The following is an 18096-nucleotide window of genomic DNA, read 5'->3' as shown; positions in this document are numbered from 1 at the left end:
CTCAGCAACTTGCCCAATTCCAAGTCAGCTCCAAGCCTTAACATTTTATGATTACCCTAAGTGGACACTTGAAAAGTGATTGCAATGTGAAAAACAGCAGCATTTCTTACTGTCATAAAAACACACAATAGCCAAGACAAAAGAAAAGTCATTTGAGTTATGCTAATGGCTGCAGATCGTTTTGGCTCTAAAGAGCCTCCTCCTCTGGATTCAGCAGAACACCATAAACTGTGATTATGCACTAGCTGCTCCCCCTGTACAAACCCAGGGTTGTCTGAAACAGCCATGCTGCTTTTCAAATGATATCTTTCAGAAAGCTGACAAGTTAAATTTGACTCAGCTATTTAACTTGACGCTTTTAAAAAGAGCAGATATACTCAAATGGTTCACCTCCAATGGCAGGGAGCTGCTTTGTAAGATCTGTTTCTTTATCACAGCAGCAGAGAAACCAAAATTAAAAGAAGTATTGCTTACAGCTAATTATATTTAAGTGAAGTTGGAGATGTCCTTTTTTCCTAAATGATTTTTTTCCAATTAAAAAAGCATACTCAGATTTTATTACCTGAAGGAAAAAAAAAAAAGACATGAGAGCACATGGAATATGACAGGACCAAAGGGTTTTTTTTAAAACATTTCACCCAAAGACTTCCATTTCAAGGCTGGCTATAGAGTATTGGAGAATAGCAACTTTAATCCTACTTACCTGTTCTATCCACTACAATGAGCAGGACAGGAGTTAGGGCATGGAAACAATTCATGGCAATATTAGAAATCTAGAACTTCCAAGAATTAAAGTACAATGGGTTACATCTTTAATCTCTACTAATACCCTGTAATTGGTATAACCTAGAGCAGCAATTAGTTTATCCTTTAATTTATCCTCTTCATTAGTTTACCCATCTATAGCAGAATCCCAGTCAGCAGAACACAGAGAGAACCAAGCACAGATTTGTTCCCGCTGCTTTCTCAGCCCCCAAGCTCCACAGAGCCACTCTCAGACCTGTTGTGAGGGGATGTGAATGCTCATGCAGAAATTCCTTTTAATATGTGACTTGTGGAAGAAAACATTTGCCAAACTTAAAACTTTCCAATGGTTATAAACAGCAGAGTAAAAGTGTAGGTAAGTAAACATGCTCACCTCGTGTGGATTGCTGTAGCCCAGAAGAAGATTTGCTGCTTTAATGTCCCCATGTACATACTCATTTTCATGTATGTATTCCAAAGTATCCAACTAGGAAAGAGTTTAGAACAGAGGAGAGAACATCATCATCTTCTCCACTCTACCCCTAACCCTGCCACCAAATATTTCTCACTTAGCCAGGGGAACCAAGGGCTTTACAGACTGAGCTGACAAATTTGGCTTGGACTAAAAATGGCAAAGCATAAACAAGCCATACTTTGCATGAGATATCCCTGTGTAACTACCTGAGTAGCAGCTTCTAAATCCCACAGCAAGAATGAAAACAGTACTGAAACACCAGAGGAGATGCTAAGAACACCAAGCCCTTAGAAAGTTCTCCATCAGTTCTAAAAGTCTGGCATATATTTGATCCTGACAGTTATTCCATGACCACCATTTCATGTCCTAGCCCACTGCATCAACACCTCCAGCTCCTTACTGAGGCACAATAGCTCTAATTATTATCAAAAAACACATTTGTGCTTGGCAACTCATACAAAGGACAACCCAATCCTGACTTTTGGAGAGCACAAAGAGCATTACAAGTTTATCAGTTATGTGACTAAGAAATCCCATCAGTTTTTAAAACAATAATATTATTTAGGTTAAAAGGATGCTTCGGATGCATCCAGTCTAAGAGTTCCTCTTCTCTGACTTCAGACCTTTTTCCCTGCTCCATTTTCCACCCACCTCTGCTCAGCAATAGCAACATTTCACAGTGTTTCACAACACAAATCATGTTACAAAGGAGCACACATGTAACTTTCTGTTGGAATGTGTGAGTCTACAGCCATTTGGAAATAAAACTGCTGTCTGCAGACTGGCCAAACCCTGGCCTGTGTGATCAGGGTGTTCAGCAAACACACTGAAAATTTGGCATTCAGGCATGCAATTGTGAACTTTGACAAATATGGATGTCTAATACAATACCCTTCAGACACTGAAAAAAAATCAATACATGTTGAAACACAAGAATAGGCTTACACATCTCAGTCTAGACACACAAGTTGAAGTGGATGGTCTGTGTTTTAACCTATTAGAAAAAAAAATTGGTTTGACCAAATTTCAGTCTGTAGGGGAGTCTTGATTTTCTACCGAATACCATTTTTTTTTTCCTAAAATAACCCAGAGAAGAAAATATATAACATTTACACATTTAATTCTAAACTCAGCAGCCACCTAAAGGAACTGTATTAGCAAGGTAATTCTCTAGCTGAACTCAGCAAATTTGAGGCACCAGAATTTCCTGTCTCTCTGTGCATACCATTCGTGCCCCAAGTTGCAGAACAATCTCCTTCTTAAACCTGCTTCCACAATCTTCAAAGATTCTTTGAAGGTCTTGTCCCAGTCTCTCCATGACCATGAACCTGTAGCTATCAGGAAATATGGAAAAGAGAGGAATCCTTTAAGAAATAGTTGCAAGTTTGTGTCAGATTGAAAGGATTAAATCTCCATATTTGAAAATGGGTTGTCAGTCAAATTGAGGTTTAGTTACCATTTATGTTATTACCTTTTTCCCTTGTACTCAGCCAGGCCTGATCCCCAAAACACTGGAATTCCTAAACATCTTATTTTTTTGAGATTCATCCATTTTCTTACTGTAATAATAATAAGAACATAACATTGGGTTAAAGGCAGCTGAGAACTCCAGGTTTGGGGTGTTTTCTCTGTCCTAGGGCTGGCCTGTCTCTGGAGTCAATTCCTTGGTGTTCCCATAATAAACGTGGCCCTGTTCTGGCTGGCTGGATTCTGGTCTCCCCTCTGACCAGAAAGGACAAGGACAACACCCAAGTAACAAAACCTACAGCAATTACCAACTGTCACTGGTTCAAGGTATATAAAATCAGCTGGCTTTCATGCTCTAAAGCACCAGGTCTTAGCAGAAGTAGTTAAACCCAAACTTGTCCTTACATCTACCTGAGTCAGAGCTGAGATATTACTTACTGTGCTCTTGTTTTGCAGCCCTCTGGTAAAACTTCAGCTCAGAAAACAAGGGGCCATTTTCAAGATATTCCTGTTGAGAAACAAAGAGACTTGGTATAATTTATTTTATATACATAAAAGGCATTAGAAAGACAACAGTTTCTTAAGAAAAGCATATCAAAAATACCAGGAGAATTAAACCCCTTTTTTCTGCATCTCCCATATGACCTGACATTTAATTTTATTAAGTAGCCAAAAAGAAAAGTTGTTTGGCAACACATTTTCATCAACACAGATTCTTTCAGATACTGCTTAAGACACTATTTTCAGAAATATTGGGGATCTGGTGTGTTTGAGGTCATAGCCTAATTTTCTTTACTAAACTGTTGAGGGGCTGTAATCAAGGAAAAAGATCAAGTCAAGGAAAAATTGTGTGTCATGGAAATGCCAAATATATCCCCAAGCAGGGAAAGGATATAAAAAACCCAAAGCACCAAAAGCCACAAGCATGCAATAGAGCCCCAGAGCTGAAAATGAGGATAAAAAATTAAGAGAAAGAACTGTATGCAAGTGAACAATTTAGAAATGAGATCTACACATTACCACTTTAATGACATGCACTGCATCATCTTCTACAGGAACCTGAGTTTGAGGGGATGCTGCAAAGGAACAAAGAGATGGAGATCAAGCTGTATGCAACAAAATGTAATTGCAAACACATTTTTTCCATTTACAAAGACTGTGCTAACACTGAGTCAGGCACCCAAGAATACACACCAAAAGATAGTCTGAATTCCTGCTTTTAAGGGTCAGAGCTTTGCCAAGTTCAAGGAAATATAAAACAAAACCAACACACACAAGAGAAGTTTTAATCAACAAGTAGAGAAGCAGTTTTAAGCTATGTTTTCAGAAGTCTCCCCTGGATGTTAATTAAGGAGTAAGCAGGGTGTCCTCAGTGCACTTTGCACCACAATGAGCTATTCCATTAGGACAGAGGCTGTTTAAGACATTCCAGCCAATTGGAAAACCACTGTATTTGGTTGCTGTCAATCTACTGTCGTGACAAAGACACCACTTAAAAGTTCTGACCTACATTATGCCTCTAGACAGGATTGTCTGCTTTCCTCTATCACAAATTAATTTGGCCCTAGAACCTTGATTTCTATTCTGGCATTATTTAGACACTGGCCTAAGTTAGGCATAGCACAGCCACCACCTGCCTAAAGGGGAGCTGAGGGATTGTGCCTCTCAGTGCAAGTAGAGATTTCAAAACAATAATTGACCACATGTGCCAATTACAGCCCAGGAGACAGAACCTCTGTGCACAGACAATGCAATCCTATTTTCTTCTGACCCTGAGAGAACTATCAGCTCTCTCTGATACTACTGAAGCTACACGGAGCTACACTGGGATTAAAATTTAATGAGACTAAATCATCTTTTAGAATCATCACTGAAAAAAGGTAAAAAGAATACAGTTCCTAGGAAATAAATGTCCCTTTCAAACTTCTGATAATGATCAAATACCAACAACAGTCCAGGTGTGAAACACTTCAACCATGAGCACACACAAAAATAGACCCCTTTTATCCGCATAATAAAAATCAAGTAAACTTGGATCTAATCAAACCATCCAAGCTTACTTTTTTTGATGGTCAGGGCATAAAAATACTTCTACAATGAACAGAGTCCTCCAGCTGCCATCTTCCTTCAACTCTATTCAGCATCTGGGTTGAATCTGGCAGTGTACACACCCCAAACACCCACAGGCTCCCCACTGACACTTCCCCATGTGAATGCTGCTGTGCTAATAACACACTAAAATAAAATCAAAATATTAAAACTGTGGCTCTGGAAGGTGTGAACTATCCATAGACTCACACAAGTAACAGCCACGTTCAGAACACACATTAAATCTACTAGAAGGGAAATTCTGATACATTTTGTTCTTACCATATTATGGTACTAAAGGGGGAACGAAGGCACAGGCATTTATGTCTTTTATTTTTCTGGGCCAAATATAGAATATGTGTTAATAGAAGATACTATTAAAGTATTTCTATAAAGTATTAAAGTAAAAGGAGCACATCCCACATGTTTTCACTGCATTCAACAACATTATATTATCCAAACAGAATTTAATCTGCTCCCTTCACTGGCACAGATCAGAAAACAACCTCTGGGTAAGAAAATGTAGTTCAATACCAAGTTACTTAACAGAGGTTTGATAGGTGCAGGGAAGTATCAAATTTGAATGTGTTTGAAAGAGGCTGATCTAACTTCCCTGCAGACTTCTTGACATTTCATAAAGAGAGGCCTCATTCATGGTAATCTGGAACAGAGTAACAGCTGTCAGGGTAATGAAGAAGAGCAATTAACAGGAGGTAGCCCAGCAAAAGGGCTTCACCCCCATGGTTCTTGCACTGTGCTGGCTTGGATGCTTTTGGAGTCACACTAAAAGCAGCTCCTGAAGGAAAACAACCCCAAACATAACCAGAAATGGTTACAAAGTGAAAAGGGAGACAAGTCAAAGCTCAACAAGATACTGAAACAGGTGCCCCACAAAATGAGTTACATTCAAGTATCCAAAAGGAGAAAAGGTGTTATTTTTATTGCACACACACACGGGACAAGGCACAACAGTCCCTGTGAATAACACTAAATTTCTCACACAGATAATGCTGGGACAATCAGTCTCTTCCATACAGATAAGCAAAAGTTGTATGTGTACTTTTGTTACATCACTTTAATTACCCATTCAGATCTCAACCAGCAAAACTCCAGTCACAGCTCAGAAATAGACAGACTATTTTTTTGTCCATAAATAAACATGAATGGTTTTTTAAAAAATTGTCTCATTACTATGTATAGTTACTTAACAGACTGGAAAGGCTCCCAAGGTTTAACAAACAGTCTGATTACATACCTCATAGACCACCACCACATACTCTCCTGCGAGTTTAGCTCATAGTTAATTACTGTATACTCGTAATTAGCCATGTGCTAGCCTCGTTCTGTGTGGTAGCACATGGCTATTTATAATATTACAATCAGTTAAATGCTAGACTGCAGGACAGTGAGCAGAGACTCTGCAGGAGAGCAGTGCTGATAGGCAGGAGGTCTCTGATGGCAGATAAGTACTCACAGAGGGTACCAGGAGCACTATATGGTGAGATTATGTTTGCAAAAGAAACCCTTAAAATAGCATAACAAGTGTACAAGTTCCCAGCTTATGCTGCTTTTATCAACTAGAGATACACAACCCCTGACATTTGGGGAGGGGGGTGTTGATGCAGGCACACAACCCAAACCATTATCTGCATAGCTGGGAGCACTGGTGCAGGATGTAGCTGTGAAGGAGGCTGGGGCCGTTTCCCCCCCATGCCAAGAGAAGTCTCACAAAACATTTGCAGAGGGCAAAGGGCACAGCTCTTCTTTCCCTTCTCCCCTGTGTGTAGCTCCACAGCTACCACGCCAGTGAGGAGCACACAGCTTTAAAATGCCCTCTGAAACAAAGCAGTGCAGCAAGAGTCACATCCTAGCAAATTCCCACTGCTGTGCCTGCACAAAAATCTCACCTGGAATTAACCCACGTCCAGGATTCCCAGGTTTCACCCAGCACAGCAGTTATGGGATTATCATTCGCTTCAACCATGAATTTCATCCTTTTTGTTGCTGAGTGCCACATCCTTAATTAATGGCACTCTCTAAATGTTAACAAGCTATGGTAACAAAAGGGTGTTTGTGGCTGAACTGCCGTTTCCTACAACCACACAGCACAATTGCAGCCTGACAGAGGAACGTGCCAGATCCCTTTGCCAGTTCAAACGTGCTTGTTGTAGTTTTAGCAGTTAATTTGTGGCAGCCACATTTGGAATATGGTGAAATATTTTCAATGGCTCTCACAGAACCACTTTTGTTGACAAAGTTTACACAGTGGAAAAGAAAACAGCATTGATTTGGCAGTTCGGGGAAACAGTCCCGCTCCTGCCCACAGCTGGTGTCTCTACCATTGCTGGATATTTTGAGGATATATTTGTTTGGGAAACATGAATAAAAATATTTTCAGAAGTTCTTTAGTTGCTACTATTTTATTTTTGCTTTGTTCCATTCATTAGCTAATCCTGAGCAGTGATGTATCAGCTTAAGTTTTGCAGAAATTGAAACTCATCTCGAACATAATCACATTTTTGAAGTTAAAGATTACCTATAAAAAAGCTGGAAAAGTTCTGACCATGTTTAAGTCAAGCCAAGAGCTGTTAAATTCAACAGGTAAAAGTAGGGAAGGAGTGTTGCTCAGAGCATATAATGATTAAAAAAAGGATCCAAGTTGCAGCAATAGAATTACTAAAAACAAAACATACACAAGCAAATAAAAAGCAAGATTTGCTATTAAACACAACTACAATTATTTCCTACATAGGGGAGGTGCTAAGGCAAATGTTTAAAGGCAAACAAAGCACATTGCCTCCCTATCCCTGACATTGCACAATCCAGTAGTTCCCAAGAACTGAGACAGTGTTAGAAGGGTGGATACATTCCACTTTTAATGCAGCCTAAGGAAGATCTACTTCTCTGTTACTTTACAGATGCAGCATCATTTCCTGGACAGACTCTGCTGAGCAGCGTTTCTGACCAGGTTTTATTCTGGATTCTTATTCCAGTTAGCTTTAAGGATGTAGAGGGGTTTTATACAGATTACAGATACATAACCCTCCATAAGACCCATCTTCCACAAGACCAAACTAAACTGATTTTGGAACAAAGTAGTATTCAACTGCTGAACTGCTCTACAGTAATTCCAAAAGCCTCCAAGTTAAGAGCATTCAGTAGTCGTAGGAAATTTCACTACATTTCTTACTTGTGCTTCTGTGAAACCTTAATCTTGACTCACCAGAGTTTCTGTATTCCACAGCAATGGAAGCCAATTGTTTGACTTTCAAAGTTAATTACTCCAAGCTGGAATAGGGATGACACATTCTTTAACCCCAGGCAGAAAAGCTTTGCATGGCCTGCTCTTACAGCACTCTCAGATGGGAGCCCAGGCCTCTAATATTTAAAACTTGATGCACAAACTGTTTTCTGGCAAGATTCTGCTGCAGCCCATCTGCTGGTCTGACATGGTGCCCACTCAGAAGATACAATGCCAGTTTCAGTAGGGTACAGGTGCCAAAGACGACTGAAGGAGTGTCCTCTGTGAGGCAACAGGTACCTTAGCTGTCCTCCAAAGCTCCTCCTACATCCCCCATTGAAAGTAAATAATAAATAAATTCAATCAATCAAAACTGCTCTCCTGACCTCCCAGCATTACTCAGCATATGGAAAAAGAATTCCCAACACACGATGCAGCAGAACAGTACAGTGTAACAGCAATGATCTCTTTTTTCAGGCTTCAGACTACTGTGCAAAAATGAATTACACTTTTCAAGTTAAGACTTTCAGCTTACAGAGCACCAAAAAAGAAAAAGAAAAGAAGAAGGGTGAAGATTCCAGAGGAAGCACTCATCAGCAAGAACTAGTAAAGGCAAGGAGTATTTTCTCTTTGACAGATGGTGCAGGTCCTGTGCCATGTAGTCAGCCCTAAGTAACCTCTGAGTAGCAAAATCAGGCTAAGTTTATGATTTAGTTTGCCTACACACAGGGTGCTTGCAGTATCTCTATTTGAACATTGACCCTTCCTGAAATGGTGTTTGTCTACTAACAAATTTATTTTCACACTAAGGTTCGCATCTGCAGGTACAATGCATTTCAACATCTTGAAGTTGAGAAAAATCCATCCTTAACCTGAGTTACCTGCTAGTGCTTTTAATTACAGAGCTTTGCTATGAAGATTCTTCTTTCCATTGAGCTAACAAAAATCAGCCTGAATTTATCTTTTGGTATCATTTTACTGCATTTTTAATTCATTTGCTGCATTATTTTAATTTAGACAACTGCTGAAGAACCTTGTTTCTCCAGAAGCAATTGCTAAAGCAGCTTCCAAGGCAAACCAAGGAATGAACAATAGGACCAAGTGTGCTTCCATCAATGCTTCTCTTCCTTGACAGGTACACCCCTGCTCATAACTCTACAAATTATCCATTATTTGTCTGAAACAGAAACAAAATCTCTTTCACACCTCAGCCTGATTTCCAGAATACCAGCAGTTAGACTGCACTATGACCCAAGCTTAAAAGAACAGGCCACACCAGACCTCCTCCTTAGCTCCACCAGTAGTAGGGCTCAGTGTACTCCTAATATTAAAAGACAATATTCACCTGTTTAATCACTGTTTACTGCTCAGGGAGAAATTCTTTCACTCTTCCTTGAAAACATGAGGGAAAAAAAATCACAAGGAAATGACAGTGCTCTGGCTATACTGATCTCCAAGCAGGGTACAATTCAATGATGACTTTATCAATACTTATTTTCCTGAGCTTCATAAAATTAAAACACATTCACAGTGTAGTAAGTTCTATCATAAAAGACACCATCTAACAAACATTTGTACATAAATTTAAAAAAATATTGGTATTTTTCAGAACCATCCCTTTTTCATGAGAAAGAAGCCTGCAAGTAGATAGTGCTGTATGCAGCAGGTTTCACTGTGACAGAGGAACCTTAACAAAACATTGTGTGACCTTTCTGCATTTAAATTTTCATTCCAAATTGTGCATTAATAGAGTGCTTGCAGCAGGACTAGAGAATGATTTATATAAAGATTGGTATTAATTACTGGCTGTGATCAGAGAGATAAACGAGAGAATGTGAGGCTCCTCAGCTCTTGGTTCATTTTCCACTCTTCTCCACAGGGCTCCAAACCAGTTGTGACACCACCAATGTCACAGCCTTCTGCAGGTGCTCTTCATTCTGCTCCCCTTATCAAAGGGATAACAGCTCCACCTGAGGTGCCTGAAAGCAAATCAGCACCAGCAACACAAAAATTTGGAATGGATTGGAAAGAGACAGAATGATCAGAAAACCAGGGAAAGCATTGGTGAGGCAGGGCCTAACGTGAAGATTGTGTAAATTTTCATGCACACAGTCAGAAGTTCTGAAGCCCTACATTTGCATCCTAGGACTCAGGGTCAGTAAATGGCCTTCAGCAGCTTTGATTTAGTGAACAGAACCTTATTCCACAAAATGCACCCCTAGTAAATAGTTTTTGCAGAGATACCGTAAAATTTCTCAAGAACGTTGTTACAGATTAATGGAGTATGGAATACCCTTAATGGGAAATTAAGCTGTAACAACCACATCAAAATCTTTACACTGCTACTGTAAAAATACTTATTAAAAGCTATAGCTGGCAAAGTTAACCTTTACTTTCATAAAAGGGCTGTGCTCTTCATACCTGGCAGGCAATCGAACCTCCCGTCTCCCACCTCTGTAGAGCTCTTTCAGGGTGAGCTGCTCTCTGAAACTTAGTGGTCCTCTCACACCTTGCTCTAGATGTTCTAAAAACAGGTCTGAACAGCACAGAGAAAAGAGGGTGTCTCCAAGCATCTGTATCTTAATCACAAAAATTTGTCATCTACTTCACGCCCCTGGGGTCTCAAAGACAGCTGAATTTTGTAGCATTGAGGCCCCAAAAAGCTGCTGAATGGTATACTTTAATATAAACTCATCAGAGATCAAGAGATAGACAAAAAAAAAAAAAAAGAAGCTTCAGTGTCAATACTTAAGGATAAATGTCCATTTTCTCTTTAATTGATGAGCTACAAAGGGAACTGAGCCTTCAGTTCAGTGCTGCAGGTAGCACTCACTGTTCCTCCTGAAAGAAGGGATTAAATGAACACAAATACCATTACAAAAGTGGCAGCTGCATTTCCTCAGCCATGCTGTCACTTACAAAAAAACACAGACTAGTAATACCAAGAGTCCCTGATTGTATTCTCATTCTAATCCACTGACTGCTCTCCACCTCAGTTCAGTAGGAGCCAAACTGCAACAAACACCTCAATATAAGAAATCACCTTGGTGGGCTCTGTGATCAGGCAGAAAACTCAAATCTGCACGGAACTGTCTGAATCCCACGTGCTAAGCCACCTTCAAGGTCCAGTGAGATTTGGCTGCAGCAGGAAATGACAGAGCTATACTCTGAGTGACTCAGGAACACAACACTAATGTGTTACACATAAAGAGCTACACCCACTACAAACCTGCTTTCTGCACTGCATCCCCAGCTCCCTCACACCCTTCTGATGTGGGAGACTTCTGCAGGTTCCCATCTTCCTTCCTCTGTCTTGGAGTGGCAGCACTCAAGAGACACCTTCACTTCTTAGCTCATGCTAAGGTCAGTTTCCTCGTGGTAACACCTCTCGTGTGCCCAATACACTGCATCTCTCAGATGTAACCAACTAATGCTTCAAAGGTTTTAACAAGGTAATAGGATATACCAAAAGGAAAAAATAAATACTCTTAACAAGTGCCCTACCCTCTGATGCTTCTGTATCTCCTCCATTAGCTGAAACCACTGTCATTCCCACTGGTTCTGTCTGCAGAGCAGTGAGGAATAGTGTGAACTATGGAAATTCCAGAGGAATCCAAAGCAGAAACCTCACTACAGGAATCTCTTGGATGTGCTGCTGCTGTATGTACAGCTATTTTCTGCATAAAGGGAAGCTGTTTTGTCTATAGGAGTGACTTGCTTATTAAGTTAAGCTTAACTATGTACTTAGTTATTAATGAACTAATTTAACTAAGTAATTAACTGATTAACTAATTATTAACTTTTATGCCTTATTCCTATGGAGTTGATGCCTATATTCCAAATAGAATTAATATCACTGTAACTTAAAAAGATCATGTTAGGCTTCAGGGACAAGACAGTAAACTGCTTCTAGGTGATTCTTCACTGCTCCATACAAGCTCAGCTTAGTTCCAAACAGACATATAGTTTCTATATGCTGCCAAGAAAAAAAAAAACAAAAACAAAAACCAAACCACCCAATCTTATAATACTGCCTTGAACACAGGATTTGCTCTTTCGCAGAGACCAGCAACAGTAACATACATTACACCCTCTGCAGTGACCCAGAATGCTTTACAAGCTGCCTTTCAGAAGTATTCACTCTTCACAGAGCACAAACTGACTGAAATGTAATGGGTTCTTCTGAAGGAAACACAGAAACTTATCTAGGCCACAGCAAATGCAGAACACCATTTCCACCTCTGCTGAAAATATGGGAATTCAGAGGCAGCACCCAGCTAAGTATTGTTACTGCTTCATTTCCTGGATGAAAACTAATTTACTCCTGGCCAGAAAATAACACTTCCAATAACCAGAAACCAAAAGAGGGCTACGGAGCACGAGGCTGGCATAAGGCCAAAACCCTGGGTAAGAAAAGCACTTTTACTTTGGAAAGCATCACCTGGCAGTGCTCTTTGGTGGTGTTTGACACAGTGGCACCTTGGTTGCCCCACTCAAGACCCACAGAAACACATTAGCATCCAGCAAAATGAGCTGGACAGGCCATGGAGAACACGCTGCATCATGAGCGGGAAGGGACAGGAACAACAGCTCAGAAAACCACACTCGAACAAGGATCACCAACAGCATGTAAAACAGACTTTTTTTAAGTTACTGTTTTTTCCAGTTAAGGAAGTTACAAAGAAATTTGCAAGTCACCCTCTTAACTATCAGCAGTATTTTACCTAAATAGATCAGGCCAAATCCTCCCTGGCCGATCTGACTGCCCAGCCTCCAGGTTTTCCCTTCGGTGTCTTTCAGGATCATGTCTTTTGGGAGCGGGACTGGCAGCTTGCCTCTGGCGGGACCTTTGGGCGGCATCGTACCTTGAGGGATGGGAAAACGAAAGTTTGTTGAAAATTTGCTGCCAGAAGGTACAATGTCCCTCGGTGTACTTTGCCCACCAGCACGGAGCAGGGACAGGGGGCGATGCCCCTCAGCCCGCTCCCCTTCACCCACCTCCACAGAGCCCTCTCGGCCTCCCCCCGCCGCCGGCCGCAAACTTCCCAGCCGAGTACTTCCGCAGCAGCAGGAGGAGGAGGAACGGGTAGCGGGACGCCGTCTTCCCGCCGAGAAACCCGGGGCGGGGATCGGGGCGGGGATCGAAGCAGGGCCGGGACAGCCCAGGCCGGGACCCCCTCAGCCGCCTCCTCACGGCCCCCCGCGCGGCAGGGCGGGGCGCGCGCCATTTCCCGCCTCCCCTCAGCCCCGCCCTGAGGCGCCACCGCCTCCCCTCAGGGGCCCGGAGCGGGGAGCGGGCGGTCGAAAAGTCGCAGTGTCCCGGCCGCTGCGGCTCCTCGCTCCGGGGACAGGGAGATGGGGGTCGGCGGAGTAGGGAGATTATGGGGGATGGAAGAGGAGGGAGATGGAGCAGGGAGATTATGAGGGACGGAGGAGCAGAGGGAGATGAGGTCCGCGAAGGTGCCTCAGCCCCGGGTGTTCCCGCTCTCCGGCTTCTGAGGCTGCGCTTCGCGAGGGAGGAACATTTAAAAATTATTTCGTGCATAGAGACGTCAGAGATCAGCCTGAGGTAAAAAAGAAGATCTCAGCTGACAGGATTTGGGGTGCAGCTTTCAGGAGGTTCAGCGAAATCACAAAACTGTCACAGTACCAGGCCTCACTCAGGCCAGTTCGGTTTTCCCTCAGGATCTTCCTGGCACAGGTCAAGGGTAACAATTTCCACCCAAAAACACAGGAACTCACCCCAGAACAGCACAGTGGAAGAGGTAACGGCCACCTCAGGCTGGTTCCAGGCAGGGACAGAGGAGAGATGCAGCTGACCCAGGAGTCGATCAGCCCAATCCCCTTGTAAATTGGCAGTAAAGGACAGTGTGAGGTGAGTTTTAATTCCCCAAAATCCCAGGGCATAGCTTTGATCACAAACCACCATTTTGTGCAAGTTTTGCTTTATCAATAGGGTCCGTTCACCCAGGTACACGCCTCCTAGGCAGACCTCAGTGGAGACCACCACACCATGACAAGTCCTTTTCCAGAAAAGAGGGTATAAAACTTCAAAGATTAAGTCTATTTGTTTTTTTTAGAAAAAGGACTTGTATATTTTTTTTTAAAGAGCAGTCAAAATTCAAAACATCAGCAACCACATAATTTGCAAGTAAACCTAAAAGTAGTAACACAGATTACAACTGCAAAGCCTGTATTGCTGAGAGTAAATTAAGCTTTTATGTAACAATCCTTTTGGCTTCATCAGTCTTGGCATGCTCTGTGGTTTTATCGTTACTGGTAGATAAAGACCAGCTGAAGATTCACCAGCAGAAAGCTCAGCCACAAAGGGAGCAAAATCAGAATTTGGATAAAGCATTTTGTAGAGTTTTTCCCCTTTGCAACCATTGTCAAAACACACCATAGGAGGGTGGTGTTGGGATTGTTTGGTTTATTTTAAAAAGCAACAACAGATGCCCAGTTCAGCATCAAAGAAACCATCACCGTTGTCAGTGTTATGTGTTACCTGGGTAAAGGATCTTTCCAGAAGAAAATTACCTCAAAATTACCTGGAAATCAGAGGACAAGCCTCTGTTTAAGGAGAAAAAGTTTTTGCTCAGCTGTTGCAAAGAGATATCCACATAATTAAACTGAAATGAAAGTATTATCAAAGGGCTTCGTGCTTCCAAGCTCTTTCCCTGCCCACAAAGTTTCACCAGAATAAGAAAGTGAAACAAATCAGATGAGGTAGAGGAAAAAAAAAACAAAACAAACAGACAGGTTAAGTATAAATAATTTGTGGAGTTCTGAGGAATAGTGAACCATCCTTAATAACTTAGAGCTCTATCACAACTTGTGCAATTTAATGTTAAAATGTGGTATAAGAGGGTTTAAGGCATTTATCCTACAACTTCTGAGGAAATAACTGTGGATTTGTTAGGTTGTTTTGTTTGCTAGGCTTGTTTTTTTTGGGGGGAGGGGTTTGGTGTGGGTTTTTTGTTTTGTTTTTTTTTTTGTTTGGTTGGTTTTTTAATGAGGGAATAGATGCAAAGTTGAAGATTTTCAAGCTTTTATCAGTCATTAAAAGTTAAAATCCTCAAAGACAACCACTCAGGAATGTCATATGACTCATATAAAAAGCAAATATTAAAAAGAAAAGTTCCTGCACATACCAGGCCACTCCTGAAGAATGACTTTATACTTTAAGACCAGATTTTTATTAATAAACAACCATAACTAGTAGGCCCACTAAAAGGTGTGTGCTACCAGCACATTTTTATGGTTTGGTTTCAGACACTTTAAAACACAAAATTAACACATACATATTTTTAAAAATTAGTAAAGACCAAGGGCTTTACCTCAGAAAAGCTCTAAGCAGATTAGAACTTGATTCTAGAGCCCTTGGCCCTGTTAGTAGCACATTCTCATGTTTTGTGGATGGGACTAAGAAATCCTCTTTTTTAAGAGATGGGACTTTTTTTCTTTTTCCCTGATTATCATCAACCAATTAGCAACCCTCCCAGAAAACTGATCTTCATTTAGGCAGGTTCAATAAAGCCGAGTGTCCGCCCACAGTTACTACAAAGTAGCAGTTTGGGGAGGTGATAAAGGGGATTAATGGCCATACCAACTACAGTTGTGGGGGTGGTTTTGTTGTTTGGGTTTTTTCAGGGAAGCCTAATTATGATGGAAGCAATTTCCCTTCAAGGTGATATAGCTACTACTACTACCAAATTCAAAAATCCTTTTAAGAGAAATGTGAGTGTGCTAATAAGAGTAAAAATGTATATTTCCTACCAGTATCAACCTCTTTCTAGCATATGTTCTGGAGCGTAACAATCAGCTGTTCATGGGCTTCATATACAGAGTGTGGTGAGATTCTCAGGCAATCAGTGCATTCTTTAAGTGTTTAATAAGACATTAAACCTGTCCTGAAACTGGATTTGTTTCTGTCTTTGTCTTAAAGCACTGTACATTAAACATTCGGTCCATCTTCCATTTATTTTAAATTTTTTCTTCTCCTTGCCCAAACCTAAGCTTGAATATAAAGAATTGCAGTCAATTATACGAAATCTTGCAGTGCCACATGCACAAAGCCCCTTAAATTTCCTGCAGTAGGTGAGCACTTGTAGCTTCTCTCACCGTTGCATTGTGATGCTTTTGTGGTATTTAACACTGGCATTTTAGCGCTCCCACATTCAATTCCCCTGCTTTGCTCCAGATCTCACTGATGCTTAAAATATCATGGCTAAATTTACTCCAGAGATGTAACATCTCTGTATTAAGAGCATTGACAACAAGGCATCAAGTTTCAGACTGCTTCTCAGTTTATGCTGAGAAATCTATTTGTGTCCCTGCATCTGTGCAGATCCCGTGCTCCTGCCGCGCTCGCTCCATTGTTGCCATGCTCCCTGCCAGTTCCTCAGAACTTTGGGAGTAATTAGTTCTTGCAGTATCCAGGGAGCTCCAACATCCAGGGGCCGTGCTGCTCAGCTCAGTCATTGTCTGGGTGTGCTGACACCCATTTCAGAGCCTCCTGACTCTATTTTGTGTGGCTGGCCCCGTGATTGAGATCATGTAATTGCAATAATTAGGAAGCTCACCTCAGGATATTATCAGAGCAACCCACCCAAACCTAAGTCCATATGGTTTGAAATAGCTAATGAGTCAGTTAATGTGCTATGTCCAGGAGTAATGGACACTCAATATGGATGGCATGGAGACATCATTTACCAAACTCATGACTGATTAAGGCTTTTTGTGTAGACAGCTCCTGCATTTTGCATCTCACAGTAAGTTCAACCTATTAGAGGTGTTTATGTGTTAAGCAGATCAGAGGAAAGCAGCAGAGACTTGTAAAAGGCAGGTAAGAAATTAGTCCTCTCTTTAAAGAAAACAAAAGACTGGAGATCTGGGAACTTTCATTTGAAATATACAAATTATGTGAGAAGTGCTGTTAAAGTTCAGTGACAGTGCCAATAGGTGACATTTGCTTTAGTGTAAAGTAGCCTGGATGAGTGACTCCCACGCTTCCAGAGGGGCCACTTTAGCCTCTGGAACTTACTTTTCCTTAACACTCACCTTGCTACCAATCCCATGGAATTGTGCAGCCAGTTCTGCACCCTGAACCCACCAGAACAGAAACTTAATACAAGGAAGGCAAACTTCCTGGCAGCAAAAGCACCAAAAGCCCTGAAAAAGGGTAAGAAGGAATGCCTTGCTTTTGAATGAGCTACAGAATGTAGGGTCAGGAGTCTTCTCACTGAGGAATTATTTTAATTTTAAAATGCTGCTCTCTCATCATTTTCATGGCTGTTGGGATGAGATGTTACTCCCTGTTCCTATCACTGTAACTGCAAAGATGGTCAGACCCTGGGCGTGTTCCTCATCTCTTGGATGTCAGAGGTTTTATTGCTCATGCCTTTAGAAAGCAATTATTGCTGAGCACTGAAGAAAAAGTGTTTTCTTATCCATTTTTATTTTCTTTCAGAAATGTGTGAAGAGGTAATGTAAGTTTATTGGTGTTGTGGGAGTGGGTTGTATTTGCAGGGAGAGCAGACTGTCTAGTGCTCAGAGCAGAGAAGGGGATCAGGAAGATTCCCCTTATGGGAGTAATTCCTGGGATCCTAATCCTGGTTCAGCCACTGCCTGACCTTATAGGAATAATTTCATATTTGTTTCATTTTATCCATGTGGAGCAGTCTGGATGGCTTGGTTTGAGGCACCAAGATTTTTAGTGTATGTATATTTGCCATGGCTGTTACCTGATGAGAAGGTGCATATATATAAATCACTCCAGACTTTCCATTTCTGAGATTATCCACTTGAAGTTGTCCAAGAAGGGAAACTCATCTGTCATGGCATTCATTATTCACGTATCAGTGCTACTTTTTATGTATAAACTTAATTATGTTGATAGGATATATTAAATATGACTCATTTTACTGCAAGATTGATTTTTTTTCCCCTGACCTCAGAATAAATATTGATCTTCATGATCTTTAAATGTAGTGCAAAGGTTGTTGTATTAATGGCATATTAATGTATATGAATGTAGCCTCGACCATGCAATATTAATATATTTGCATTGTTATTTCTCAGA

At 41.1% G+C, this 18096-nt stretch overlaps 1 protein-coding gene across 4 annotated transcripts in view; it reads right to left on the bottom strand.

The window, feature by feature from the left end:
* VRK2 (VRK serine/threonine kinase 2) overlaps positions 1-13777 on the bottom strand; it is a 37663-nt gene extending 23886 nt beyond the window's left edge. For 2 of the 4 annotated variants that reach the window (XM_015620586.3, XM_015620587.3), the window contains exons 1-7: positions 13014-13220; positions 12740-12880; positions 3707-3762; positions 3125-3194; positions 2691-2778; positions 2445-2553; positions 1139-1231 (exon numbers count right to left, since the gene is read on the bottom strand). In XM_015620586.3, coding sequence (XP_015476072.1) covers positions 1139-1231; positions 2445-2553; positions 2691-2778; positions 3125-3194; positions 3707-3762; positions 12740-12875 — 552 coding nt within the window. In that variant the 5' untranslated portion in view covers positions 12876-12880; positions 13014-13220. Of the gene's footprint in view, positions 1-1138; positions 1232-2444; positions 2554-2690; positions 2779-3124; positions 3195-3706; positions 3763-12739; positions 12881-13013; positions 13221-13757 lie in introns of those variants that run through there. The other 2 variants (XM_033513170.1, XM_015620585.3) reach the window with 2 other exon arrangements.
* Positions 13778-18096: the final 4319 nt, after the last annotated feature.

The sequence above is a fragment of the Parus major genome, chromosome 3, assembly GCF_001522545.3.
Source record: "Parus major isolate Abel chromosome 3, Parus_major1.1, whole genome shotgun sequence".
Taxonomy (NCBI): domain Eukaryota; kingdom Metazoa; phylum Chordata; class Aves; order Passeriformes; family Paridae; genus Parus; species Parus major.
Note: the sequence above shows the minus strand (reverse complement) of the source record. Positions and strands in the feature narration are given on the sequence as shown.